General features: G+C 28.6%; 4 protein-coding genes across 6 annotated transcripts; 2 read left to right on the top strand and 2 right to left on the bottom strand.

Annotated features, from left to right (window-relative positions):
• Positions 1-102: 102 nt before the first annotated feature.
• Positions 103-10,086, bottom strand: LOC132918482 (uncharacterized). Its single transcript, XM_060979721.1, has 5 exons — positions 9,883-10,086; positions 8,901-8,981; positions 7,190-7,312; positions 6,865-7,099; positions 103-4,907 (listed from the first exon to the last, which is right to left on the bottom strand). The coding sequence occupies exons 1-5, from the start codon at positions 9,970-9,972 to the stop codon at positions 442-444; spliced, it is 4,995 nt and encodes a 1,664-aa protein (XP_060835704.1). The 5' UTR covers positions 9,973-10,086; the 3' UTR covers positions 103-441.
• Positions 10,087-12,029: 1,943 nt separating this feature from the next.
• On the top strand, positions 12,030-16,240 carry LOC132917159 (uncharacterized). Its single transcript, XM_060977763.1, has 3 exons — positions 12,030-12,310; positions 15,831-15,963; positions 16,033-16,240. The coding sequence occupies exons 1-3, from the start codon at positions 12,154-12,156 to the stop codon at positions 16,181-16,183; spliced, it is 441 nt and encodes a 146-aa protein (XP_060833746.1). The 5' UTR covers positions 12,030-12,153; the 3' UTR covers positions 16,184-16,240.
• Positions 16,241-16,665: 425 nt separating this feature from the next.
• LOC132917158 (metallo-beta-lactamase domain-containing protein 1) lies at positions 16,666-18,686 on the bottom strand. Of its 3 annotated transcripts, none has more exons than XM_060977762.1 (3): positions 18,519-18,685; positions 17,775-17,799; positions 16,666-17,692 (listed from the first exon to the last, which is right to left on the bottom strand). In XM_060977762.1, the coding sequence occupies exon 3, from the start codon at positions 17,664-17,666 to the stop codon at positions 17,124-17,126; it is 543 nt and encodes a 180-aa protein (XP_060833745.1). In that variant the 5' UTR covers positions 17,667-17,692; positions 17,775-17,799; positions 18,519-18,685; the 3' UTR covers positions 16,666-17,123. The 3 variants fall into 3 exon arrangements, with proteins under 3 accessions (XP_060833745.1, XP_060833743.1, XP_060833744.1); XM_060977760.1 differs by lacking the exon at positions 18,519-18,685 and adding an exon at positions 18,375-18,512; XM_060977761.1 differs by having other exon boundaries at positions 16,666-17,799; positions 18,519-18,686.
• Positions 18,687-21,014: 2,328 nt separating this feature from the next.
• LOC132917558 (uncharacterized) lies at positions 21,015-22,542 on the top strand. The gene is made up of 3 exons (XM_060978344.1): positions 21,015-21,091; positions 21,644-21,758; positions 22,375-22,542. Exons 1-3 carry the CDS (start codon positions 21,024-21,026, stop codon positions 22,483-22,485), a joined length of 294 nt encoding a protein of 97 aa, XP_060834327.1. The 5' UTR covers positions 21,015-21,023; the 3' UTR covers positions 22,486-22,542.
• The last annotated feature ends 5,101 nt before the right edge of the window (positions 22,543-27,643 follow it).

The raw sequence follows: 27,643 nt of genomic DNA, 5'->3' as shown, positions 1-27,643 counted from the left end.
GTCAAATATTCCATTTATAATATTTTTTTTTATTTATTATACTTATAGAAATACCTTTTTATGATCTTACCATAAAATCAAAACACATTCTCTATATCTATATTAAATCATGTATTTTATAAATTATATTTTTACTTGTTTTGTATTCTTCAAACACATTAGACTTTTTCATTTTACAGTTTTTCAATTGTCTTATTATGTAGTTATTCATATTGTATTTGTGAATTTTCTTTTGTAAAGAAATAATTATGTGCAAAACAAATAATATTAGTTAAATTAGCTTATAAAATATTAAATGTTACTTTAAGAAACTACTGTATTTCATAGTACAAAATTAGGTTTAATTAGTATACAATTTTGTACTCAATTAACTTATCTAAAATATAAATAATTGTTTTAAAAAATATATATATATATATGTATTAATATTTGTTATAATCATTAATTACTTCTCAGGCATGGAAAAGGTGGTGGATTTGGCTTACATATTTTGGCCCCATTTGTTGCACCATTTACATAATTACATGAAAATGAAAAATAACCACAAGTTGATGATTTAGTAAAATACTGAACATTATTTTCATTAGCTTTAAATTTGCTTATTCCTCCATTAATTTCAGTTTGGAAACTGTTAGTAGGTCTAACATATGATTCTTTATTTAACTGTGCTCTTAATTTTGTTTTGTCTACCACAGTTAAGCTACCTACTCCAGGTGTTAAGAATACAGTTTGAGTTTGAGCTTGGCCTCCCGGAGTAGCTTGAGCTTCAGTATGGTCTCCAGCTACTGAAGCTACCCTACCTCTAAATCCACTTGGTATTTTAGTCCCATTAGTACCGGGTATAACTTGGCCAGCATCTAATACTTGTCCAGATTTTAACTGACTATCGGAATCTCGAGTAATCTGGGCATCGTGTTTGTTATCGAAATTTAAAATAATATTTTGCTCTTGCTTTGGGATTGTTTCTTTTTTTGATTGTACTGATTTTGTATTTACAATTTCATCACTATCATCGTCATACTCATCATTATCTTCATATTCAGGATAAACATCGACATTTCTAGATGGTTCTTGTGATAGAATAGGTGGAGTCTGTGTTGAAGAAATATTTTGTTGTTTGTGGTTATCAACGCTGGAATTATCTATTTGATTTTGAGATCGTAATGCATTTGGAATACTCTTTAGGTTCTTTAGTGCATTAGTTTGATTTTTAACTTCATTATTGGATCCTTCCGGTTGCCCAATTTTCAACTTCGCATCGGCTAAATTAAGTTTTGGTAAGTTTTGAAGTTTTTTGCCAGTACTTGCTTGGGCAGCACCATTGTATGAAATTCCATGTTTATATGACCCAAATAGTTGACTTTGCGATTGACCACTATATGATCCACCTTGTGCTGAAGTTGTACCACCACCTTTGAATAATGACTTTTGATTAGTGCTATTATTGGACTCGTGTGGTAAGAAACCTATTTGAGCCTGACTAGAAGTACTTCCTAGGCCAGTTGATTGTGCATCTGCCATTCCTCCTTTAATACCAGCTTGCAATTGAGTGTTTGTCCCATAATTAATTCCTGAGCTTTGTGCTTCACCTAGAGCAATGCCATTATCAGCATTATAAAGAACTTGGGATTGTGCTTGTCCCTTTCCTCCTTTCCCCTGTGCTGTACTTGTTGTGCCATTTGTATTACTTACAATTTGACTTTGAGCTCCTTTATCGCTATCACTCGTTTGAGCTTGAGCAGAAAACATTCCTGTTCCTAAATATGATCCAGATACTTGTGTCTGACTCATACCCGATTTAGATTTTCCTTGAGCTGAAGCCGATGCTCTAGTTTCTTGGCCATCCACATCTACATTAGTCATTGATTGTGCATCTCCTCCTTCAGTGTCAATAAGAGTTACAGAATCTCCAGATGATATATCTGTTCCAAACTGACCACCGATAATTGGATTTGTTGAAGGATTAATATTTCCAATTTCTGATGCTGGTTTAAAAGATGGACCTCTAAAACTGTTATCGCCATACGATTCAGGGTAAATTTGATTTACGTTTCCTCTCGGTGGACCATATCCCGGTTGCTGGACGCCAGATCCTCTAGATCCTGATGTACTTTGAGGTTGACCATAGTTAGGTTGCATTTGATTTACGTTTCCACCCGATGGACCATATCCCGGTTGCTGGACGTCAGATTCGCTAGATCCTGATGTACTTTGAGGTTGACCATAGTTAGGTTGCATTTGATTTACGTTTCCACCCGATGGACCATATCCCGGTTGCTGGACGCCAGATCCGCTAGATCCTGATGTACTTTGAGGTTGACCATAGTTAGGTTGCATTTGATTTACGTTTCCACCCGATGGACCATATCCCGGTTGCTGGACGCCAGATCCGCTAGATCCTGATGTACTTTGAGGCTGACCATAATTAGGTTGAATTTGATTTACGTTTCCACCCGATGGACCATATCCCGGTTGTTGGACGCCAGATCCGCTAGATCCTGATGTACTTTGAGGTAGACCATAATTAGGATGAATTTGATTTACGTTTTCTCTCGATGGACCATATCCCAGATGTTGGACGCCAGGTCCGCTAAATCCTGATGTACTTTGAGGTTGACCATAATTAGGATGAATTTGATTTACGTTTTCTCTCGATGGACCATATCCCAGATGTTGGACGCCAGATCCGCTAAATCCTGATGTACTTTGAGGTTGACCATAATTAGGTTGCATTTGATTTATGTTTCCACCCGATGGACCATATCCTGGTTGTTGGATGCCAGATCCGCTAGATCCTAATGTACTTTGAGGCTGACCATAATTAGGTTGAATTTGATTTACGTTTCCACCCGATGGACCATATCCCGGTTGTTGGATGCCAGATCCGCTAGATCCTAATGTACTTTGAGGCTGACCATAATTAGGTTGAATTTGATTTACGTTTCCACCCGATGGACCATATCCCGGTTGTTGGACACCTGATCCGCTAGATCCTGATGTACTTTGAGGTTGACCATAATTAGGTTGCATTTGATTTACGTTTTCTATCGATGGACTATATCCCAGATGTTGGACGCCAGGTCCGCTAAATACTGATGTACTTTGAGGCTGACCATAGTTAGGTTGCATTTGATTTACGTTTCCACCCGGTGAACCATATCCCGGTTGTTGGATGCCAGATCCGCCAGATCCTAATGTACTTTGAGGTTGACCATAATTAGGTTGAATTTGATTTACGTTTCCACTCGATGGACCATATTTCGGTTGCTGCACGCCAAATCCTGATGTACTTTGAGGCTGACCATAGTTAGGTTGCATTTGATTTACGTTTCCACCCGATGGACCATATCCCGGTTGCTGGACGCCAGAGTCACCTGATCCTAATATACCTCGAGGTTGGCCATAACTAGGTTGAAATCCATTTATATTTCCATCAGTTTGAGTATCACTAGGATGCTGAATAGTAGATCCAACTAACCCAATTGCATATTGAGGTTGGTCATAATTAGGTTGTTTTTGATTTTGATTAATTCCTTCTCCATAAAAAGGAAAACCTGAATATTGTATAATAGGTACTTGGGTATTACCAATTTGTTTTCCTACGTTTGGATTTCTTACGCTATTTTGGGAACTAGCTATTTGAAATTCATTTAGTCTTTTATTATTTGACAATGCATTAAGACATGTCTGGTATAGGAAATTACATAAGGAAGGTAAATTTAGTTGGGTGTAATCTTGACCTTTGGGTATATTTGAAGATAATGGATATCCATTTTGTATAGTTCCACCAGCTTCGTTTATAATCCTTTGCTTGTTTTGTGAGATCGTATCACTTGAAATAGGATTATTTGGTGTCAATTGACCTAATACATTTGGCATTGGATGTTGATAGTTTGGTATAACACTAGATGGGTAATTTGCTGGTTTATTTTGATGATCTATTGAAGTTGTTACTGGAACTTGCCAATTGTAACTAGGATGTGTCGAATCGAAATTTGGTGTATTATGTGGAGTTAGTATTCCTTGACCTGATTCTGAAGGAATATTAGGAAACCCTAACCCATCTGGATATATTTGCTGATTTATATTAGGTGTATAACTATTGATTTTATTAGGATAGCTCCAACTACTGGGATTAAATGGAATAGAATTAATGGAATGTGAGTTTGCGTTAACTGTATCATTATTTACAGCTATTTTGTATTCAGGTGTATTAGTATTAGCTACATTTGGAATTTGTTCTTTTGCAGAATTATATACATATCCCGGGTTTATTTTACCGAGTTCTGTATTATTATTTGATTTTGAACCTTGAATTTCACTTGGATATTGGCCATTAAGAGACGATTCAATACCATATCTATGACCTTGATTTCCCGGTAATTGATTGTTTGTCCCTAAACCTGTATATTGATTATCGATAGATGGAGTAATACCATATCCGTAATTTTGATTATCTGGTAGTTTATTATTTGTTTCAGATCTTGGATATTGATCATTGATGACATATCCTGGATTCTGTTTACCTGGTACTTTATAGTTTGTTCCTGATCCTGAATATTGACCATCGATAGATGGCCTGATACTATATCCATGAACTTGACTACCCGGTAATTTATTATTTGTTCCTGAACCTGAATACGTATCTGGATGTTGATGATTGATAGAATATCCTTTTTGACTTTCTTCATCTTGTAAACCTGGCGACTGTCTATTTGTATTTAATTCACCATATGGTCTTGAATTTTGATTTTGAGAAATAGAACTTAGGGGTTGAAGTGATGGATAATATCCTGGACGAGAATTGATTACGTGTGTTGAATGCGTTTGATAATCCTGTTCGGAACATTCATTACATTCACCAAAGCTTGACTGACTTTGAGCTTGTCCCATACCATTTAAACCACCTAAAAATAAATTTATATACATGAACAATTTTGTAAATTTTTCGTATGTTTATTAATGTTTTTACAGTTTTTTCCCTATCCCATAGGTATATTTTACTATTGAATGTTAACAGTGTATATATATTTTGTATATATCAAGGCCGTATCTGAGGTGTTTATGGGTTTAACTTCACCACGAACTTCCTTTAAAATCAAATATTATTTTTCTTAATTATAAAAAGTAGAAATTGCTTGGAAATATATTTTCCAATGAATTATATTTTTTTACATACAGGTATGCATAGAGCCGTGCTGTTAAGATTTGGCGCCTAGGGCAAAATTAAAAATATTCACCCCCTATTTTATTTATCATTATGCATTTCAATTTTTTTGGCACTCCTTTAAACCACGGAACGGCTCTGGGTATGCAACTATATAAACTACCACATGTTGGCTGGTATGAACATTTTAATCGGTAATTTAAATTTTGAGTAATTTTTTATCATAAACATTATTAACATTAATAACATTTAATATTTAATTGGTCAAGTGTATGATCGTATCGCTGCCATGAATAGAGTTTTTAAAAGAGAAAAATAATTATTAGTAATTCTTGCCAAACTGCATTTTTCGTATATTTTAAATTTAGAATTAGCAATTTAGTGTTAAACGTTTATTATAAAACGTTTAATTTATAAGAAATTTTGAGAATAAAATCAAATCTTTCGCAAATTGTTATCAGTTTAGCAATGTGAAAAAATTGACTGAAATATGATAGATTTGATACATTTAGGAGCTTGTTTATTGTCCCGCCACCAACCTGTATATAATTTATCAACCAACCATCAGGCATCTTGTTACATAAACAATTTTAATATTCATGATGGATATTTCCTGTATTTCTTTAATTTACATGTGTCGTGTATGTTATATTAATTTCACTTATCACAAAAAAGCTATTATTTTAGTAATATACTTCTTCCGAGTAAATTCTGAAAATCATTCAAACTATTTGGATATGGAATTTCCAAAAATGTTCTTTTAAATGTTGAATTAAACAAACTATTTTAAAATGTTTTATTGTAATATATATTTTTATAATTTTTGTATAATAACTTAGAGTTTAATTTTTCAACTCTCACAAACCAGATTTTTTTTACTTTCACATATTTTACTATTTATACTAAGTTAGTAAGTTAAATAAAATTAGATTTTAGTTTATACCAGGCGTGGATCCAGAATATATTTATGAAGGGGGGGCGAATACTATGGCATCGTATTTTATCGGCTGCCGAAAACAGACATCCTAGAATTCACTTGTGTGACAGTCTACTGATGGGGAGGCTATCGCCTCTTGCCGCTCCAAACTTGGATCCGCGCCTGGTTTATATATTCAGTATAAAGGAATTATGCGTCGTACTGATGATATTTTTATTAAAATTATTAGGTATATTTAAGTATATAATTAATTATTATGTATGGATTTTTGCAAAGGTATGATATATTAATGTATTATATATATAAATGTTGGATATACTATTGATATTCCATGTTTCGATAAATACAGTATCTATGTTACATAATTATAAACTACTACTTAATTATTAACGAATTAGTAACTTAATATTTTAATAATTAGTTGGTAAGTAGGCGGAGATGCCTTCCTATGTTGATTTGTGAGAATTAATCAATATTTATTATTAAGCTTGTACCTATACGCTATAATACCAAATAGATAGGTAATAGGTACACACTATATGTAAGTTAATAAAAGGTTATTTAAATATATATCAGTCTAGTATTTGTAACGATTTTTATAATACAAATTTGTAGAATGAAAACTATTGCAGTTTTAAAATTAATTTAAAAATAATTTAAATTAATTACCTACTTACATTGTCTATTTGTCTATAATCTATATCTTATATTTTGGCATAAGAGCTATACATTTTAAATAGAAAATATATTAAACACTTACTCACTGTTGCCCTAGATAAATCAGGCTGTGACAAAGCTTCGGCTAATCCATTTTTTGTTTCTTGGTTTGAATTTTTTGAACCAAAACTAACAAATTGAGTTTGGGTTTGACCTTGATATCGTTTCTTATCTGTTGAACGTTTTGATCTACTAAAACGTTTATTGTCAAAGTTATTCAAAATAATGATTTTATCTTTGCAAAAGTTTCTTAAATTTTCGCCAATGATTTCAACCATCTATATTAAAACAAAAATATAAAATATTACATTACATAGAATATAATCCTTAATATTAGTTTTATTGTTAAATAAAAGTAACTTTTCTACCTCATCTTCAGTTAATTCCATGTTTTGGTCATATTTATTATTATTATTTAAAATGTTTACTTGATCATCCACTTGTTTTAAAATACATTCTTTAGTCATTTCATTTTTAAGCGCAAATATTTTCTGAAATCATTATAATAATAAAATTGCTATATTGAAAATTATAATACCTGCAACTAATTTAACTAGGTATAAATTAAAATAAGACTTGATTATTAACAATAAAGTTTGTTTTTTTTTAAAATATAAAATATAATTTTCCTATCTATATATATATAGGTATTGAATTTATGTTTTTGTATGGGGAAAATTTAATACAGAACTATACATTGACGAGAATCACAGGGGTGCTATAGATGTTTGGTAGCCTAAATTTTAATGTTTGAGCTCCAGCATCCTAAATTCCTTAATTACCTAAAACAATAATTAAAAATCTTATATTAAATCATTTTAGGTCAAGATAAGCTATAGAACTAATTAATCATCTACATTGAAAGAAATCTTAAATATGAAATTATTTGAAATAAATATGCTGAAAACAAGTGCACAAATACACAATATAAATATAACTTATGGTAAAATTATTACCTACTTACGAGTATTGATAAGTATAAATAATTTGTTGTGCTTATAATTTTAAATCAGCTATACTTAATTTGATATTATTTATAAAGCTATAAAATGTAATGGAAATAGTATTGCAATTTAGTAGTGTGAGGGACGAAGCCCTTTCAGTGGCGTCATTTCGCAGAGGGAGTGTCAAAGACCAAAGTGAGAATTTGTCCCATATTGATTTAAAAGTAGCTCGATGGCTGGTTATTATTGCTGTTTAACCATTATTGGTGACAAAAATGTGATTATTTTGTTGTTATGTGTTATTTATTGCTATGTGATGAGAATGGGAAAATTTTGTCACTGATAAATTGGGTATTAATAATTATAATGGTTGGAATATATTTATTTATAAGCAGATGGGGATGCGCATGTAAATTATTGGTATGTAGGTCATAGGTGCAATTTGAGTTTTAAATTTGAGGGGACTATTATAATTTGCATATATGTACTGTGTGTATGCTCCCTGAGATATATAAAGGTGAAAGGGGATACATAGAAATCATTTGGGAGGGGGGCTACGCTTGATTTTGGGGGGATCGGCCACCTGGCCCAAGCCCCCCTAATATTGTGCTTATAATATAGCCGATATAGGTGTGTTGTGTGGAAGGAAATTAACATATTATTGTATGATTTGTATGTGCAATTATTTTATAAAATATTTACTACTTAATATTTGTAAATTATGTTGTTTTAATAAAAAGGGTTTTATTGAAAAGACCCGAGTAAAAAAATATCAAATCTTTTAATACTTAATAGAAATAGTAAATTTGATTAAATTGTAAATACAATTGTCCAAGTTTAAAACCATTTTAACTGGTTTTTTTTTTTGTAAGCAAAATGATACATTTTTTGGCTGGTCAATACTTTTGTTCCCTCAATCAAAAACTTAAATTATACCAATAAGTCCCAACGTATCTATTTATTCAACAACTTGTTTGGTGCTTAAGCCCCTTATTAATATTGTATGCAATTATGCAAAACTGAATAAGGAAGGTTAATAAAAAACACATACAAACACGCAGAATTACAACTTAACGGTTAAAAATATTTGAATGATATTTATATACTTTTTTATTAATAACGTGTTTTTACATACCTTTTTTTTATCAAAAAATTCTGTATGGTAGATTGTTGATGTGCCAATATCATTTGTAATTTTTGTTAACATTGAACCATTCTAAAAAAATATTGCCTCATAACTTTTTACGAAAAAAAAAACATGAAAAAATGAAAAAGATATTTAATTGTATATCAATCTTTTATTTATTCATAATAATTTATATTATAAATATCCATTAATTGAGTAATACTGTTCAATCTAGGCTCAACTTGGTAAATTTGTATTTTGTATAATTGTATATACATATATAAATATCATAATAATAGTTAAAAAATTAACTATTAATTTATAGTTTACTACTTAAATTTATATTCCCATTAGATATTTAAATGTTTATTTTATTAATTTTTAGATACGCTTTACAGTGAAATAATAACTACATAATTATATTTAAATTTATGTTTAACAAAATTATAAAACGATTAACAGTTAAATTGTTCTTATTTATCTATAATATAGAAAAATAACAATAAAAAAAAAAATTAAAAAAATAAAATAAAATAACAAATAGGGAAAATCCGAATATACCTATAAATTATAATATACCACTATACAGCTTAGACGATTATCATATAAACTCGTAAAAATATAAATAAATATAAACTATAAAGTACTTACTTAATTTATCAAAATATTTGTATTCAAAGAAATACCTACGTTATATGGATATAAACCCATTGCTATAAATAATACTTAAGTAGGTATTTTTTCCGTTTGTTTAAATTACAAATTTAAAATTAATTTAAAATATGTGTATATACTTATTAAATTAAACATTATGTTTTTATCAATCTTTATATAAAAATAAAGTTAAATATTAATTTAAATTAATATTATCAGGTAAATATACTTTTTTATTTTATTATGTAATAGTTATATACAAGAAAATTACATATTTTTGTATATGTTTATATCTATATTTAAAATACCATTAAAATTAAAATGCTCTACATTTTACCTTTGATTTCGAATCATTATTAGAATGATAAAAACCCTGGGATACAGCTATACAAGTTATGAACACACATAAAAAACACGAAGTAAACATATTGGAAAAATTAATTTAAACAACTGAAAAATAATTATATCAACATTAAATGTATTCATCAACGAATATTTTGAACATCGAACGACAAACGCCCGAATGTCTGAAGTGTGGATTTTTTTTGTGTTAAATGAGTTCTTATAAAATTATTAAAACATCTGCGAGTTTTAGCAGAAGGGAGTGTATTAAACATGTATACACGGTGTTTCGAATGTCGCCTACTAAAAATAATCATTAAATATTGAGGATTAATTTTTCACTGTTTCAAAAATGTGTGGTGTATATTTTGGTATTTTATTTTTGTATAACAAGAGTACAAGACCTTTACATTTATTTGTATAATTATATTATACAGATTGAAATGTATTTTAATTTAACAGTCTTACAGAGAATAATTTCATTTTATGAATTCTTTTATAGAGGTTCAAATGTTACAGAATATCATTTTTTTTCTAATTTTTGTACAAATTACATGCCTATATAATATAAATATATTTAGTACTAAATAAATATGAGTTTGTATTTTACAAAATAATCACCATTATAACAACCAAGTGTTAGATGAAATTTATAATATTTTATAAATAATACTATCCTATTCTGCTTAAATTCATGGTATGTACATTTAATAAATATAAATATTTTGAGTATTGGATTAGGTAGGTCAATTATTTCTTTTATTGTTTTTATAAGGAATTTTGTTTTAAATCATCCTGTAGATATATTTAATATTTGTCGCATCATATGCATGTTCTTTTACCGCTAACCTATTTTTTTCGTGACAGTCTGATGTCAAATCGATTAGGATCAAAGGCCATTTACTAATTTCCAAACTTTATACTATAACATTTTGTTTTAAGCTAAAGAATGATGATTTATTATAATATCAATAAACGAATTGCTTAGTGCCGCTATTTTGCGGATATACCTACTTTTATTTAGCTTCACTTATTATATATATTAAGGGCCCCCACACGAGTATTGTCAGTGAGGCCCAGTATTTCATTATATGAAATTAAAATAAAATAAATAAATAAATATAACTATGGGTATTTACTATCGTAAAATATAAGTAAAAGATAAAGTTAAAACACAATCTTATACGGTAAAAACTAAACTATCGCAATGTCCTTAAATTAAAAGAAAGGTATATAGGTTATGGAAATATTTTAAGAAATTATATAATGACGCATATGAATATCTGGCGAATTAATCATTCGCGTAACACATATGTCCACACGCGTGGCTACCAAATAAGCGACCCAAAGTATTCGAGACGGTGAAAAAAATTAAAATTAAATGAATCGAAAGAAGTTAACTTACCGCTGTCGTAGATTTAAATGACCGGGAACAAAAAAAAAAATGAATGGCATTGGCAGCCTTGTGCGAATTTAATTATTCCGGCCAGGCGCTGCCTGCCTTCCGACAAGAACGACAATTTGTTTTCGTCTCGGCCCATAACACGCCGCTTAAGAACGATGGGGTCCCCCGCAGTAAAGATCATAAATCTGATCCTTTGAACACTCGCATATCAACAAACTCGTCCGTTCAAAAACGAATACATGTAGGTTAAATCGTTACATATAGGTTTTAGGCGTGTGTTATGTAGTTTCCACACAGATTATTATATCTGTGTGGATATAACAATCCTGCAATTATTATATTATAGCTTATTGCTATTATAGGTAGGTATAGGTAGTTGGTACCTTTAGGTACCTATATATTAAATAACTTATATGCACCCCAAACGGGCAAACTAAATCATAACGATCGACATTTTTACTTTATTTTTTAACGGGACACAAATATTTCTTGTACTTTACACATAATAGTCAATAGGTATATGTATTTATTTATAAGAGCATACAATATGTATTTATAACATGCCTATACGCATGTTTGCATGCCAATAAATACTATTATTTTATTATACCTATATATACCTACGCGCAGTACACTGTATAGGTAAAATAAATTGTTTTTTACAATCGATAACCAAAGACCAAAAGGTTAGCCGCCGAGGTTATCGCGGGTCTCGGTCTCCGTGTTTTAAAATTACGCATATTAGTTACGTCCTTCGCATTCACGAATTGCGCTCTATTGTTTATTGCCATAAACCGCATATACTCCTTATATCAATCTGTTTTGTTTTGTTTTGTTGTCCACACGTCACACGATTTGATCATGTCGAAGGTATCGTCGTACACAATTATCTTGTCCATAGCCGCGCTGTGCTCTCTATCCACAGCGGCTTCAGACGCAGATGACATCTACCGCGATAAAGAGAACGTGCTGCAAGCCAACGAATTTAGTAACGAAGAAGTCAAAGAATCCAAATTGAGTAAGTGTCACTAAGTGAACAGAAAATTCAATTTCTCATAATTTAATCATATTATGTAAGGTATTATAGTTATTCTATTATTTGTTTGTAATACTCATGTTTGATATTACTGATATTAGGCACCACGCCACCTCATAATGATTAAAAATACCCATTTATTATTTTATCTATAGGTTTATCGTAAATGACGAAGCACATCACTGTGTAGTCAAACATTTTAGTTAAAATTTTGATTTTTTCCTTTCTCGAACAATATATATGTATGATAAGGCTATCATATGAAAATAAATAAATAAATTCTATAACTTATTAATAATTTTAACAGTTAGAATTAATTATAATAATATTACTAATATTAGTGATTATTGATTATTGATTAGTAAATAAGTCCAAGTATTTACGTGTCCTCTATGACCTATCGAGGTTTGCAAATAATCTAAGTAGAACCACGATATTTGCATAAATTGATGAATTAATGATTTTATTTAATACTATAGTAGTATAGTGAATAATCCTATTAGGAATTATACAAATTATTATTTTGGTTACCTGCTATTACATCATGCCATAATTATTAAAGGCCTCATTAGTCCTTATCTACCTATACATTAAATAGGGCCTATTTTGAGACAAATATTCGACTAACGCTATTTATATATCTATATTATGTATTTATGTATATACCTAGGTAGGTGTTACTTTTAAAGATAAAATGTAAACACTAATCTTCTTAAAAAGTGTTAACGTTTTTGCATTTTTTTTTTACATATTTTAATATTTAGAAGTCATTGTAGAACAAAATTAATGAGAAAAAATTTAGGCAAGTGGATACCGCTATGCTGTACCTACATTAGGTATCGAGTAAGTCACTATGATGGGTGCATGTGTTAAATTTGAATTCAATGATATATTATTGCATACGATTACACGAAAAATGAACCTGAGCAGAAATAATTAGCATATAAATATATAATTATCACTAAGTATACTTCGTGATGTGTTTTTTTTCGTTGTTTATATTATTTTTTCTTGGAGAATGTATATTTAATAATCGTTATCATAATAATATACTTTATTAATATATATATATATATTATATAAATGTATATTAAGTACTCGAAATTAAATTTATATTAAAATAAATTGAAAATGCCATTGTGCAACATTCATAATAATCTATTATCTTAAATATTAAATGGTGACATGAAGTGTGTATTATATAAATGGTGTATTCCCAATTCGCCGACACTCAATTTGACAACTTACAATTTGACGAGGTACAATTTAGTTATAAAAAATGTATAAATAACATGTAATACAAAAATATAAAGTAGTAAAAATATTACATAGGTAGTCATCATATTTGCCAATAAATCCCTGCGTAGTTATAAGTTATAACAAATATATAAAATATAAAATGGTAATATTACATTAGTCATTAGATACAGCCATATAGATAGGTATCATAATAAAAAGTATGGTATATTTCTATTTTACGGGACACCTTTTTTTTTTGTTGCGATTTTTGTTATTGAAATATAATATGTAGTTAAGTACACTGAAAACGATGGTGAAGTCAGAATTTGGCGCTTAGACAGAAGTTACTTCAAAGTTGCACTACTATATATGTCAAACATTAGATTATATAAAAATTATTTTTCTATTATTATTATTAAAAAAAGGCTTTTGCCTTCAAATCCGAACCTTACTTATAAGTTTTTACTTACCTATGAAGAATCTTGTATTACATTTTCAAAACTTAGATACATAAAAAGAAAAGTGCCTATGAATTTCTAACTACAGAATAGTTTGCAATTTTTCATGATTTTGATGAATTTCGTCAAAATTCTAACTTTAAATGAATACAAAAAAATAAATTGTGCTTATATATTTTTAATATTTGTATACAGCTAAAACAACAACTTATGTTAAATCTTTTATCAAATTTTTAAGAATTTTGATTGTGAATAATTTTTTATTGAAATTTATAAAAACAATTGAAAATTTAGTATGCCCATAAATAGCTTAAAGCTTAAAATGAGTGAAAATGTACCTAATCACATAATTAAAACGATAATCTGAAAATTTCAAGGTAGAACCTATCACCTATCACCTATAGTTATTTGTTTATATAAAAAAAAAATTGTTACTATACGGAATATCTAATGAAACATTTAAAGTTCAAATGCTCATAAAAATGAATTTGGAAATTTTAGAATAAAAAGAAATAAAACGTTAGTCAATATTTTTACAAAATTAAAGGTTTACCTTTATAATAATATGTTAATTATTATTTTAACTCTTGATATTTATTATTTAACAAGATAGAATACAATATCTAATCTTATTCCCAATAGGTTTTTTGCTTTTTTTCCGTACCTACCTAATAATAAATTATTACTTATCAATAAATAATAACTATTTGTTAAATGTCTTGGACTACGAATGGAGCGATGAAATTATTAGTGTATTTATTTACATGCAGTGATGTTTTTTGTTCGGTTTTGAGTTAGATAAAATGTTCTGTAGTAGAAAAAATACTCCAGAGTTTAACTTTGAGAGTGGTTCTTGGTGGACAATTTGATCTTATTGATTTTGTGAGGGGTAGTAAAACATTTACAGTGCTGCTTTACAAAATAATTGGGATCAAACTAAAATATATGAAAAAATGGGAATATTTATTCAAACCAATTTTTCACAAAATCTATTTTGATTTTTTTTATCGTTAATCGATATTAATATATTATACCCATATAATATATATTTAAAATTTATTTTATCACTTTTCAGACAGGTATGGTATTATTTTCAAAATATTTGTGCGCTTTATGAGCTATTTAGGTAGGTTGTATCATGTATGTACCTTAGTACCTATAATTATGCATTTTAAATTTTCTACTCTTTCTTTAGAATTATTTCGATTTATGTAGGTATATTTCCGGTACATTACCCGTGATAAAATTGTTGTCTCTTAAAATGCTTGAAAGTTTAGTATAAGGTTCCCATAAATTGTTATTATGCGATAATTTAAACAATTTCAATAAGTCTCTATTTTTTTTTTTTTTATAATCGTTTTATTTAATTTTTTATGAATTTTTCAAAATCACGAAAACTAGTAAATTATTTTCTAGTTACAAATTTATAACATTTTTATGTTCATTTATCCAAGCCTTATATCAAATAAATCTAATAGATTATTTTGAGTTTTAATTAAAAGTGACTTTAATAAGTGAAGTCAACAGTTAAGCGCTTTGTGCTTATCCTTAATATAAGAAAACCAGGTTAGGCATTTACCCAGTATTAAGCTTAGATTTTTAATCAGATGAGTGAAGGTTTAATAAATTCTTAGAGGTAGGAAATTTTAAAGTCGGTCTGAGTGATTCAATATTTAACTATAAATATCTGAGTAGATATCCTGGTAAATTAAAATTAATATAAAAAAAGTGTGTTAATTATATTGGGGTACAATTAACTATTATCTGAATAAAAATTATGTATTATTTTTAAACATATATTACAGTTACAAAATGTTATGATGAGGAAACTAAATCAGCTTACAAGGTAGACTCTGTTTGGTATCCAGTGGGAAAATGTGAAAAACGAACTTGCTCTAGGCAAAATAACTCAAAAATCCCAATTATAAAAACTATAGAGTAAGTCATACTAAAAATTTAAACCTCTAAAAAATTAATATAAATTGTAATATTTTTTCTTTTTTGCAGATGTGAACCGTGCACTTCATGTAAATTGCCTAATCAAATATGCCATCCATTCCGTTCTGATAAAAATTATCCTAAGTGTTGTTCACAGTGTTTAACAAAGTCTACTATACTTATGAAAACAGAATCAAAGAAAAAATACCAAAACGTTTAAATATTTTCTAATTATTATTGATTTATGTTCTAAAATACAATAAACCTATACATTCAATTCTATTATTTATCATGTATAAAATATAGGTACACTGTACATGTACTATGAATATATTTTAAATTTAAAACAGTGTAGATATTTACCTAAATTAGAATATAATTTGCTGTTATTACTTATAATATAAACAAGACACAACATTTTAATTGACAAGTTACATTTACATAATTAGTTGATATTTTTTTTATAAAATATGACAAACTATAGTAAATCTCAATATAGGTTCATAATTACATAAATATTGTTTGTAAAAAAAATATTGTATGGCATATTATAATCATATATAAGAATATACTAATAAAAAGAATAAGACAAGTAGGTACTAATAATTAAATTATGCTCGTTAACAATTCCTTACAAGTGTCTACAGTATAGTTTGTATGGATAATAAAATTATTTTATAATAGGATTGAGAGGTGTCAATATAAATGCAACAGCTATGATACGTTTTATTAGTTTTTAGTACAATTCTATTACAGCCCAACAATTAAATTATTATACACAGTTTTACACGATTATACACCATTATTGATAATATACATAATATGATAAAAAATAATAATATAATTAAATGACAAAACCAGCTTCCAATATAAAACTGATTATTTTTATGATAACAATTTCAGAATTAGAGTTGAGGATGGAGAAAAGGTTGAGAGGGATATCGAGGGTACAATTAGATGTTTGGAGTCTAAGGACGGACAGTCAAAAAGTTATATTGAAAGTGGCAAATAATTTTGGTGAGATGTAGTATGTAGGAGATTCATTTAAACCAAGTATATAGGCGTCATCAGGTATGATCAGGTGTTGAAGCAAATTACCAATCCAGAGTCAGTAACAGTTAAAATTATTTAAATAGTTTCAAACATTTAATAATTATTGTTCACTTGTATTTCCTGGTAGAAAACATGGCACCATGACCTGGTATAATCCAATCCACTTGTTCCATAATAGCTTTTCTATATTTTTTCTGTGAATCCGGATTTTCACTACCAGCATTTAACCAAATAGATTCATCCATTATATCATCTTCATTTTCAAACAAGTCACCTACAATTGCAATTGTCTCTTTGGCGGTTTGAACGACAACAGATACATCAGTCAGTGTATGTCCAGGGGTTGAGATAACTCGAATATTCTCATCAATTTCATACACACCGTCACTGTTGAAAAATTTACTGTCATCATAGTACATCTGTTTGTAACTAATACATCGGCCTACTAGATGTTTAGCATTTAAAAATAAGTTATTGTTACCCATATGATCAGAATGGCCATGAGTACTAACTACATAATCAATGTCATCACATTCAATTCCATGTTTTTTAATAGCATTTATTAAATTCTTACCATCCCACGGAGTCATAGTATCAACAATAATGTTTTTAGGACCTTTAACCAATGTGCACGTACAATTGGCTAACATACCACCTTCTGTTGGCCGACAATAGCCTACAAAAAGAATATGAACTTCGTACATGATAATAGTAAATTGTAGGTATGAATCTTTTTTTTTTCTATTCAAATTACTCACAACCAAAGATCAAGTCGAAGGGTAACTGTTAAAAAATATAATTTAAATTAGACATTATTTGGGTATAAATCTTATATTAGTGCCTATACCTACTGCAGGATTAATGAAATAATTATATTTTATTTTGTTTTACAACTTTATCTATTCTGTGGTAATATCATTGATTAGGTAAAATGTATACTATATGTCTATATAGTATATTATAAAATTAATGGTAGTAGTATTTTATAGAAATAAATATAAACAAATTGTGTATAGTAGTTATATAGATAATATAATTGAAGGGAGAAATGTCAATGTACATTTTATTAAGTAGGTAGGTAATAAATAATAATTATCATTTATAAAAATTATTTAAAAACAAATAGGTGATTGAGTTAATATTGTTAATTTGAGTTAGATATCACTGTTCATTGTTTAATTGAACTTTGAAATATCTAGTTATTGAAAATGTAATTATTATTTATTGACTACTTACCAGTTCAACATTAAAACATAATCTTTTAAAAAAAAAATAATCTACCTATTAATGAATTGAGATAGTTCCATATCAATTAAAGATAAAAGTAATAACAATAAATTAGGTAGGTAATAACTTACTGTTTTATATATCATATATGCCAAAGATTTGCATACGGTATTTAACAAGATTAGTAGGTATAGACTATAAAAGTTTGTAAGTCTGTATATTATCTAACAGTTTAAACTTACAAACCGACTGGCTACTAAATAACTAAAACATACCTGCAAAGTGCATGCTAATAATAATTAATATTGATACTTAATAGCCTCAAGTTCAACTTTTAAATTTTAATAGAGAATACTTCAGACTTCTAGAATTCATAGAAATCAGTAAGAATACTGTAAATTGTAATAAATATTGTAGAGTAGGTATAATACCAGCATGATAATAATATTATAGTAGTCATAGATTAGAGATAACAAGTTAATGTATGCATATCAAGGTAGATATATATCCACCATGGTATATATTGTTATTTATCACTGAGATAGATAACAATAAATATTATATATAGTACTGTCGATTTAGTATAATATATATAATATGGAAGATGTACCTATTCATGTATAATGTAAATATTGTAAATTATGATTCATAAAGCAAATAGTACATATTAAATTAAATAAAAATTAATAACAGTTTGTTAGTTATAATACAGAATAATAGTTGTTAACAAATTATCACTACTGAGCACAGAATTTCATAGCATTAGAGAATGTTCATGCCAAGACAGCCAAGGTGGATTGATATTTATATAATTTATATTGTTGTGTGGTGAATTAAGATTTAGATACCTACCTAGGCTACCTAAGTATATTTTGGGTTGCCATAATTTCATCAAGGAAATCCGGAACAGACAGAAAAAATAGCAAATTAAATAATAAATATTAAATATTATTGAATCATATTAGCCATTGGGTATATAGGGTACCTATGTATTACAAAAACGACACAATAGGTTATAAATGTTATAATGTTATACACTATATTATTATTTTATATTTAGCCTATGGATTTGGCATCATTGATTTATAAATTATTCGTTAATAATATTTTGACTCGATTGCAATTATTATTTGAAAAAGTTGTCGAAATTAAACAATTTAAATTTTTCCAGGACATAATATAAGCGTTTCGAAGTTAATTTTCGGGACACCGGTAAACTAAGTCAAAATCCAGTAGATCTTCTTGTATAAATAATAAATATATTGATAAATCTGATTTAATTTGTATTATTGATATTAATTTCACTTGGTTTATGTAACAGAATTAATGGTAGGTCGTAGGTATATTGATTATATGTGAGTAGGTACTAGGTATGCGACAGTGTTAACAACTTGGAAAAAACGACGACAGAAAAACAAAATCTGTTAATGTTCTGTCAAATACTCAAATGTTAATAGTTATTCAAATTAAAAAAAACTGTAGATATAAGTATAAAATTATTGCAAAATTAATATAGGTAGTATAAAATGTTAAACGTTAAACGCATTTTGTAATTTTTGAAATTTTCTGTATAATTTATAACTAATAACTAATAAGTATTGTCGTATTGATATTGAACCATAAGATTAACTTATAAATTAACTTATCATAATATTCATTAAAATAACTATAAAAAAACCACTGCTAATGATTATTAATTTATTTCAATGTGTTCAAATTCTAAATTGGCTTGTTTAGAATTTTTGTCAAACAAACAACGAGTTGAAACGACTTCAGTGTTTGTACTCGTAGTTCAAAATCACCGTACATATTAATTTCATATTAAAAAAAAAATCTATTTAGGCAATTTTATCTATGCATCATTAAGATAATGGAATATATGAAGAAACAGGTGTCAAATAAAAAGGTAAAAAAATATAAATATATATTATATATTAATAATTACATTTTATAATAGGACTAAAACTGGTGTTGATTTGGTTGATCAATGTTATCAAAATTGTAATGTAGCACGTAACACAAAACCTTGGCCTATGGTTATAATTTATACTTTTGAACGTAGTTGCCATAAATACATATAAAACTAATCACATCAAAAATACAAAAATAAAAATAATCGACTTTTAAATTTTTATAATTTTACATATCAAATGCACTAACATTTTATTACAGTAAACTAATTGATTTAGCAAAAGATTGCAGTAAATAGAAAAACACAATAATTATAAGCAAAAAAAAGGGGGAGATATATCTATATATCTCTATATACGCCTCTATATTATTATGCTGCAATGACGTATCAATAAATTCAAAATTAGCACATCCATTATTACTAGGGTGCATTATTATTATCTTTATCTACCTAGGTGTTTACTTATTGATTTAGTCACTTAAAAGTCATTATTTTTAATTAATATGCATTAGTTTTAATAACGTTATTTTTTTTATAGATTACCATAAAATATAATGTTATTTAAAATAATATAAAGATTAAGTGTATTATGTACATTTGCTTTTGTTATTTAAATAGATACGACCTAGGACAATATGGAGTAGTTACTATTGAGTAAACTAATACTAAAATAATGGTGTTGTTTATAGTTTATTATAGTACCTATGTAAAATTGTAAAACTTATTCATATATTCCAGTATATCTATTTTACTAGCGAGTTCGTATTTGTGAACGTATAGTTATTATTTATCTTCTGTACTCCTGTGTCTTCTGTATGTACGAAAGTAAACATATATAAATATATAATAGACAAAAAAATCAGTTGAAATGAATGCTTTTTTAAAGAAAACTAATAAGTGTTTGTATTTGTACACAAAAAATACGTCGACAATGGGGTAAGACTTTTTTAGTACCTACTTACGTATAATTAATGTTTTAAGATTCATACATATGTACCTATAGAATCTATATATTTAGTGTTTAAATGAAAAGTTTGAATATTGTTATACTTTTATTTTTACAAGTACAAGACATAAGACATTATAGATCACATCATAATTTACTTATTTTTAAATCGTATATAGAGTAATTTATTAACTAGCAAGCATGCTTACCCCTTTTTCTTCTTAAATAATGCAGTTATTCAAAATATTATTTCGGGAATTTTTAAATATAGATACTTAAAGACTATACTTTCAAATTTTTTAGATTTATTTGTACTACTTAAGGAGTGTCTTATTGTCCAGTTAAGTCTGAGTGTCTGACAAAGATATAAACTTCTGAGTTTCAAACGACAACTCCCTGTTTAAACAAGATCCGATATTATATCAATTTTATACTTTAATTATTATTTATTATAGTAATTATTTTATTTTATTGTATAAAGGTATGTTTCATGTTTGTAGTTTGTGTTTATTCTTCATGTTATGTATGTTACCTATATATAGATTTAACCGGTACAAAAGTATTGATGGAAGTGGTAGATTTGGTAGAGGTTCAATTGGAGACTCAGATGAAAACAAACACGAAGCTTCCTCAGAAGAACAACATTTTTATAAAGAAGTAAATATTAATAAGTAATAACACCATTGGCGCAACTAGGTCTAAAATATTAGGGGGCTGCAGTCCCACAAATAAATACCTAATTTAATTTACTTACTTTCATACTTTCCAAAAAACTAAGAGGATCGTCTGGATTATTTTCATATCAATAGTAACAACTGTACAAATACAGATCATTTTTTTGGTATATTAAAAATACTTATAAGTTTTTTTATCCATTTTTAATTACCAAAATAAAACTAAAATATTGGACGGTGACCGCCGCAATGCTGCTGGTCAATGCCGCATGCCCGCATAATATTTATATTAGATAAAAATATTTTTATTAAATCATATGTATATTGTAAAATAAACTTTAGTATTTTATATTTATATAATTTACTTTTGAATAATTCTGTTATAATAATTATCTACATCATCCATTGCATAGGATATATCTCACATTTTCACTATATTATGTTTAAATTATTATTTAATCTTAAATAATAAAAAAAAATGGGAGGGGGTTAAACCCCTAAGTTTCCTCTTAGTTGCGCCAATGAATAACACTAATAACTAAATTTTAAATGTTGAGAATTAGGTAATTAATAGAATTTTTGTTATATATTTTAAATAGAATAAGTTTCGAGTTGAAAAACTAAAACAAATTATTTCGTATCGGAATAAACAGATAAATGAACACATCGAGGACATTATCAAAAGTATAAAAGAGTTTAAAGATAAATGACACCTTATATACTATTTTCATTAATATTTCATTCGAACACTAAGGATAATCATAGTGTTAATTTTAATTATTTAAAAATTTAAATTTAAAATATAACATTGATATTTGATACATTTATCAACTTAGTTTAGCAAGTATTGAATAAAAAATAAATTGGAATACAGAAATAATACGTTATTATGAATTAAACAATTTGAGTTTCCTTAACACTCCATATTATAGAATACCTATCGCGGACTGAGAATGAAAATGTTGAATGTTCTATGTCACAATATCCAATTGTTCAGTAGAGCGATTATTAACTTTAAAAGCCAATATCTTTTTTTTATATTATCTTATGAATATAACTATAATTTTAATGAATAAATGATTACAAATACTGACAGATACATTGTGAGTATTAAGTGTTGGACATCCGCACATTTTATAAAAACAAAAATAAACTGGAAAAAATTGTAAAATAAGAAAAAAATTCTCTATATAGAACCTTTTTTCATTCTTCAAACTAAATGATATAATATACATAGAACTTTTTTCTTTTTCTGTTCTACTGTAGTAATATACAATATTTTTACTTCGATTAGTAAGTGTTACTGACACATGCAACATATTTATAATAAAATTTGTTTTAAATTTTTAATTATAGACTAATAACCACACTAATCAACTAATCACTAAACAATCGACTTTTACGAGTTTATAATAGCTAGTACGCATGGACAAATACTCGTATAACGAGGACCTTACGACAATAAAAATAAATATTCTTTTTTTTTAGAACAATGAATAATATTTATGATCAACAAGTGTCACATCACAAAAAACTTATACGTAATATCGACATTCTAAAAAATAGAAAATTGTCACGGTGCCAAGTCTAGTATTCGTTGATAACCACACGGCCAGTAATATGACGAGGCTTGTTTGGGTGTTGATGCACTGTTTCGCCGAGTATCGCTATACTATGACGTCGTCTGCTGGGTGAAGGATTTTTCATCTCCATGGTCGGTTCCTTCAACCCTATTCTTTCTGAATCTGTTTCCAATCCAGTCCGATATACTTTCAGTATTTTTTTTGGTAATAATATATTATTGTTAAGCATTATTGTATTTTAATAAGTAAATATTTTTTATTTATATATATATATATATACTACGGAATTTGTATTCTTTCTGGAATTCCACTCCAATTTTGGCACATTTATCGTTTGTGTTGATGTCACCACGTCATTCGATTTTTGATATTTTGGCTCGTTAATTTTCGAAACTTCAAAGAATGAATCTATACGACGAGAATCTATAAAATTATCATTAAAATCAGTTTTGTTTTATTATTAGCAATGTCTTATTGTCTTCATAGTTTGCACTAATTCATTAATATGAATTAAACTTCAATCGTGATTCATGTGAAAACAATTTAAAATAAAATACTTTATTTAAATGTAATTGACAAGTAAGACTAAACTTAAAAGTTATTTTAATCATTGTATATATTTAACAAATTTAATAATAGCTTAATTATATACCTACATATATCTTTTTTAAACTTTATTTTCTATCAACCTTTATAAGTATTATAAAACTTAAAATATTATTTTAATTATTTATACATTACCAAAACCATATAAGTTTTGGCCTAATCCAATGACGTATCCAGCAGCAAGTGTGTGTAATTCACACACACATATAAAAATTATTATTCCGTTCAACATGGTTTAGCCTTTATTGAATAGTTACTTTGAATACAGAAATATAGGTAATAGTAGGTAATTATGAATTTAATAACAAACCAGAGTTAAACAATTTCAGTTTCCTTGACGGTCATGAAACATGAATATTATAGAATGTGTTATAAGAATAATAAATAGGTAGGTATAAATCAACATAGTATAAATTAATATTAAAACCATTTTATATACCAATTGTACTAAAATCATTTTAAGTCGATAAACCAATTGCACTCTTTTTTAAATTAGACCAATTGGTTAAATAGTTTAAGTAATTTAAGTATTAACAATAAATAAAATAAGGAAAACTTATTAGTTATAAGGTAGTTAGTTAGTTATAAATATAATAAATATATTATTTTTTCATTTATTCAATTACTGTAGTTTGTATATGCAGATCACTATGATATATCATTAAGAAGTAACAACGGTTTATTTTTTTCACGAAGAGCTTAAATAAAATGATTCATATTGTAACGTTAAACAACTCAAACTAATACTACACAACTAACAAAATAAAAGTATTAGCTAATATCAATAATGTGTTGTAGGTAGTTATCAATTATTATACCATACACATTAAACTCTGTATATTATACAGTATTATATTTAACGAAATAAATATGCTGATAAATATCTAACCGATGATAAAAATTTGTTTTCGACTATTACTCATCAGCACTCGGGCTGCAGCGGTTAAATAACCAAAATTTAACACTAGAAAGAGGAGATTTTGGACTGTGCATCATCGTTTTTATTTTTTCGATATCAGAACTACAAATAAAAGTTATTCAAGTATGAAAAACCTAAAAAACAATCAATTTTGAAACGATAAGAACTTTTTTTGTATTTGTCATATCAAAAAATTAAAAATGTTAATGCACGCAGATAATGATTTCTGTTTTATAGATTGGATTATTTAACTTATTGGACTGCAGCCCTAGTGGTTCTTGCTCTCGTGAAAAGGTTTTTACATTTCGTACGTTCGTTAGACGGGTTACCCGTCTTTATTATAACGTGTAGGTGTAACACGCTTCACGATAAATGGTATTAAAAATCACTTTTATGGAACGAATGATATAATAATAATAATATACAATATAGCAACATTATTGAACGGCGCACGCACTACAGGAGCACGTACAGCGGGTGTACACAGCACACCAGTCATTGGCGCGTGTAAAGTTTCGATAAGACGTAGCGTTTGGTGATGATCGACACGACGGCGGCGTTCAAGAGCAGGAACACCGCGGCCGAGGCGGCTGTGGCCATCAACGGTGTCCGCAACGGGTCGTCCCGCCCGCCCGCCCGGGCCAAAACGAACGCGTTGAAGAACCCAGAGCCGTCGCCGCCGGTCACGCTGGACCAGGCGCCGTACGTGATGATCAGACTGTAGGCGGCCACAGCGGCCGTGGGCCTCACGGACGCGCCCAGCGCTCGCGCCACGTGGGACACCCGTGTCTCGTACATGACCAGCTGGAACGTGCGGAACAGGCCCATGGCCACGGTGACGGATGCCAGCGCGGCTACGTGTTCGTGGGCCTGACACATGTATGTCATGCTGCTGACGATTGCTATCTCTCGGGCCGACGCGTACTGTTCGTGCGCTAACTCCATCAGTTTCCAGCGGCCGGTCACTGCGAATATCGCGCACATGACGACCATCAGCACCGCGCACTCGTACGCTGCACACAGCAGCCGGTACGCGCCGCCGCCGTGGTCGTACATTGCGGACACCATGTGTCTCAACGACACCATCAGTCGCACGGCCGTCAATGCATACGCTAACATGAACACCAGCGTGAATACGTACGTATTCCACGTAACGATCGCTGAACTCGAAGGCACCGTCCACACCTACACGATAATAATATCAGTATCATGATAAAAATATTATTTTATTACTGTATTGAAACTTTATATTTTTATGTAAAGAAATGAATGTTTGTTTGTATGTTCTCTATATTTAGACTCAAAAACTACTGGAGTGCTGGTACGTTTTCAATAAGAGTTATATGAATAGATTTCTTAAGTTTCGTATTTTAACCCCTATACAACATTATTTTTGATTTGATTTTTTGTTCTTGATATATTTTTGATGTATAAATACATAAAGATGAATACCAATATGAAAAATATTAGATTTACGTCGACTTTTAAGCGTTTGACGAATCTGTCTTTAGCCTTTTGTGTTTACGTAAAAAATATGTCCAAGATTAAGACGTAGAAAATCATAAAATGTATTATTGTTATTGGTTTTGTATAATATTATACTTCAACTGAAGAAAAACGGAAAACGATAGAGCCAGATTAATTTTAAAATGATCAAAATGTACATCGCATACTGTTGTACATTCAATATAAAACAAATTGATGACTTTTGTGTCATACCTATTCGACGAATACGCGAGGGTCGTACTGAAATTAAGTTAACATTTTTTTAAATGTTAACTAAAATTTGTATATTATATTTTAATTAGTTAGACATAGCAGGTGTATCGTTATTTTTGATCACAATCAAAATTCAAAATGCTCAAAATGATGCACTAGCTTTTGTAACCAATATCGAAGAATCAGTTCAACTCCGTACATAGTTACTTTAAAACTGTCACTATCATTACTCCATTTTCAAAAAAAAAATTCCGTTAAAATTCTAGAGTTCTAGGGTGTGGGTGACAATATCCAATCTTCCTATCTAAAGGATATGTGGTTCTGGTAAATGCGTGCGGTGTGAGTTCCGGCGTCGTCACAAAGGTATAGACAACAATTCGGGTCAGCATTTTCTCTTTGTCAATTTTTAATATTTTCTGTAGTGTCTTAAGTGTGAATATTAAATTATGAAGCCTAGTGTAGGATTCCAAAGAAACTTCGGAAAAACCAGCGATTAAAAATCGACAAAGGGGAAACTTCAACCCATGTACCCGTGTGCTTATATTTTACTACAATGGCAGAATCTCATCTCCTATGGATGGGATAACATCAGTAATCCTATACAATCTGGATCTAGTATTCAGTGAATATATAATGTTTTTACCAAGTTCGAAAAGTTTTTAGGTGAAAAACGTTTTTCCGGCGATGTTTATTGGGGCAGTTTAAGACACTTAAAAGTAAAGGATGTAATATGCGAGTTATTAACTAGTTACTGGTGATTATGTAAAAAAAACTATACAAGAAATTGTTGTATAATCTATGAATTTCGTGAAAATACAGCGATATTATAGTTATTAATGTTAAGATCATAATAACGTACCTAAAATAAGCAACTCTAATATTTTTACGTAAATAAGTATTCACAATTACAATGTCTAAAAAAAAAATAGTACACTAAAACATTTGAACTGTTTCTTTACATACCTCACTATGTATTGTATATAATAGTCCTGATAAAGTTTGGAATTTAATTTTGAACACTGTAATACAATCTATGCTGGG

This window comes from Rhopalosiphum padi, chromosome 1 (assembly GCF_020882245.1).
Source record: "Rhopalosiphum padi isolate XX-2018 chromosome 1, ASM2088224v1, whole genome shotgun sequence".
Classification (NCBI taxonomy): Eukaryota; Metazoa; Arthropoda; class Insecta; order Hemiptera; family Aphididae; genus Rhopalosiphum; species Rhopalosiphum padi.
This window is presented reverse-complemented; position numbering and strand designations above follow the sequence as displayed.

What these genes read in the sequence shown, in the direction of transcription:
- LOC132917159 (XM_060977763.1), top strand. Translation starts at nt 12,154, where the DNA reads ATGTCGAAGGTATCGTCGTACACAATTATCTTGTCCATAGCCGCGCTG. An exon ending in AGTCAAAGAATCCAAATTGA is followed by an intron (nt 12,311 to 15,830) that starts GTAAGTGTCACT and finishes CATATATTACAG; the next exon opens with TTACAAAATGTTATGATGAG. An exon ending in CCAATTATAAAAACTATAGA is followed by an intron (nt 15,964 to 16,032) that starts GTAAGTCATACT and finishes TCTTTTTTGCAG; the next exon opens with ATGTGAACCGTGCACTTCAT.
- LOC132917158 (XM_060977760.1), bottom strand. An exon ending in CTTCGACTTGATCTTTGGTT is followed by an intron (nt 17,693 to 17,774) that starts GTGAGTAATTTG and finishes TTCTTTTTGTAG; the next exon opens with GCTATTGTCGGCCAACAGAA.
- LOC132917558 (XM_060978344.1), top strand. Translation starts at nt 21,024, where the DNA reads ATGAATGCTTTTTTAAAGAAAACTAATAAGTGTTTGTATTTGTACACA. An exon ending in AAAAATACGTCGACAATGGG is followed by an intron (nt 21,092 to 21,643) that starts GTAAGACTTTTT and finishes ACCTATATATAG; the next exon opens with ATTTAACCGGTACAAAAGTA. An exon ending in AACAACATTTTTATAAAGAA is followed by an intron (nt 21,759 to 22,374) that starts GTAAATATTAAT and finishes TATTTTAAATAG; the next exon opens with AATAAGTTTCGAGTTGAAAA.
- LOC132918482 (XM_060979721.1), bottom strand. Translation starts at nt 9,972, where the DNA reads ATGTTTACTTCGTGTTTTTTATGTGTGTTCATAACTTGTATAGCTGTA. An exon ending in AATTTTTTGATAAAAAAAAG is followed by an intron (nt 7,313 to 8,900) that starts GTATGTAAAAAC and finishes TAATGATTTCAG; the next exon opens with AAAATATTTGCGCTTAAAAA. An exon ending in TGGAATTAACTGAAGATGAG is followed by an intron (nt 7,100 to 7,189) that starts GTAGAAAAGTTA and finishes GTTTTAATATAG; the next exon opens with ATGGTTGAAATCATTGGCGA.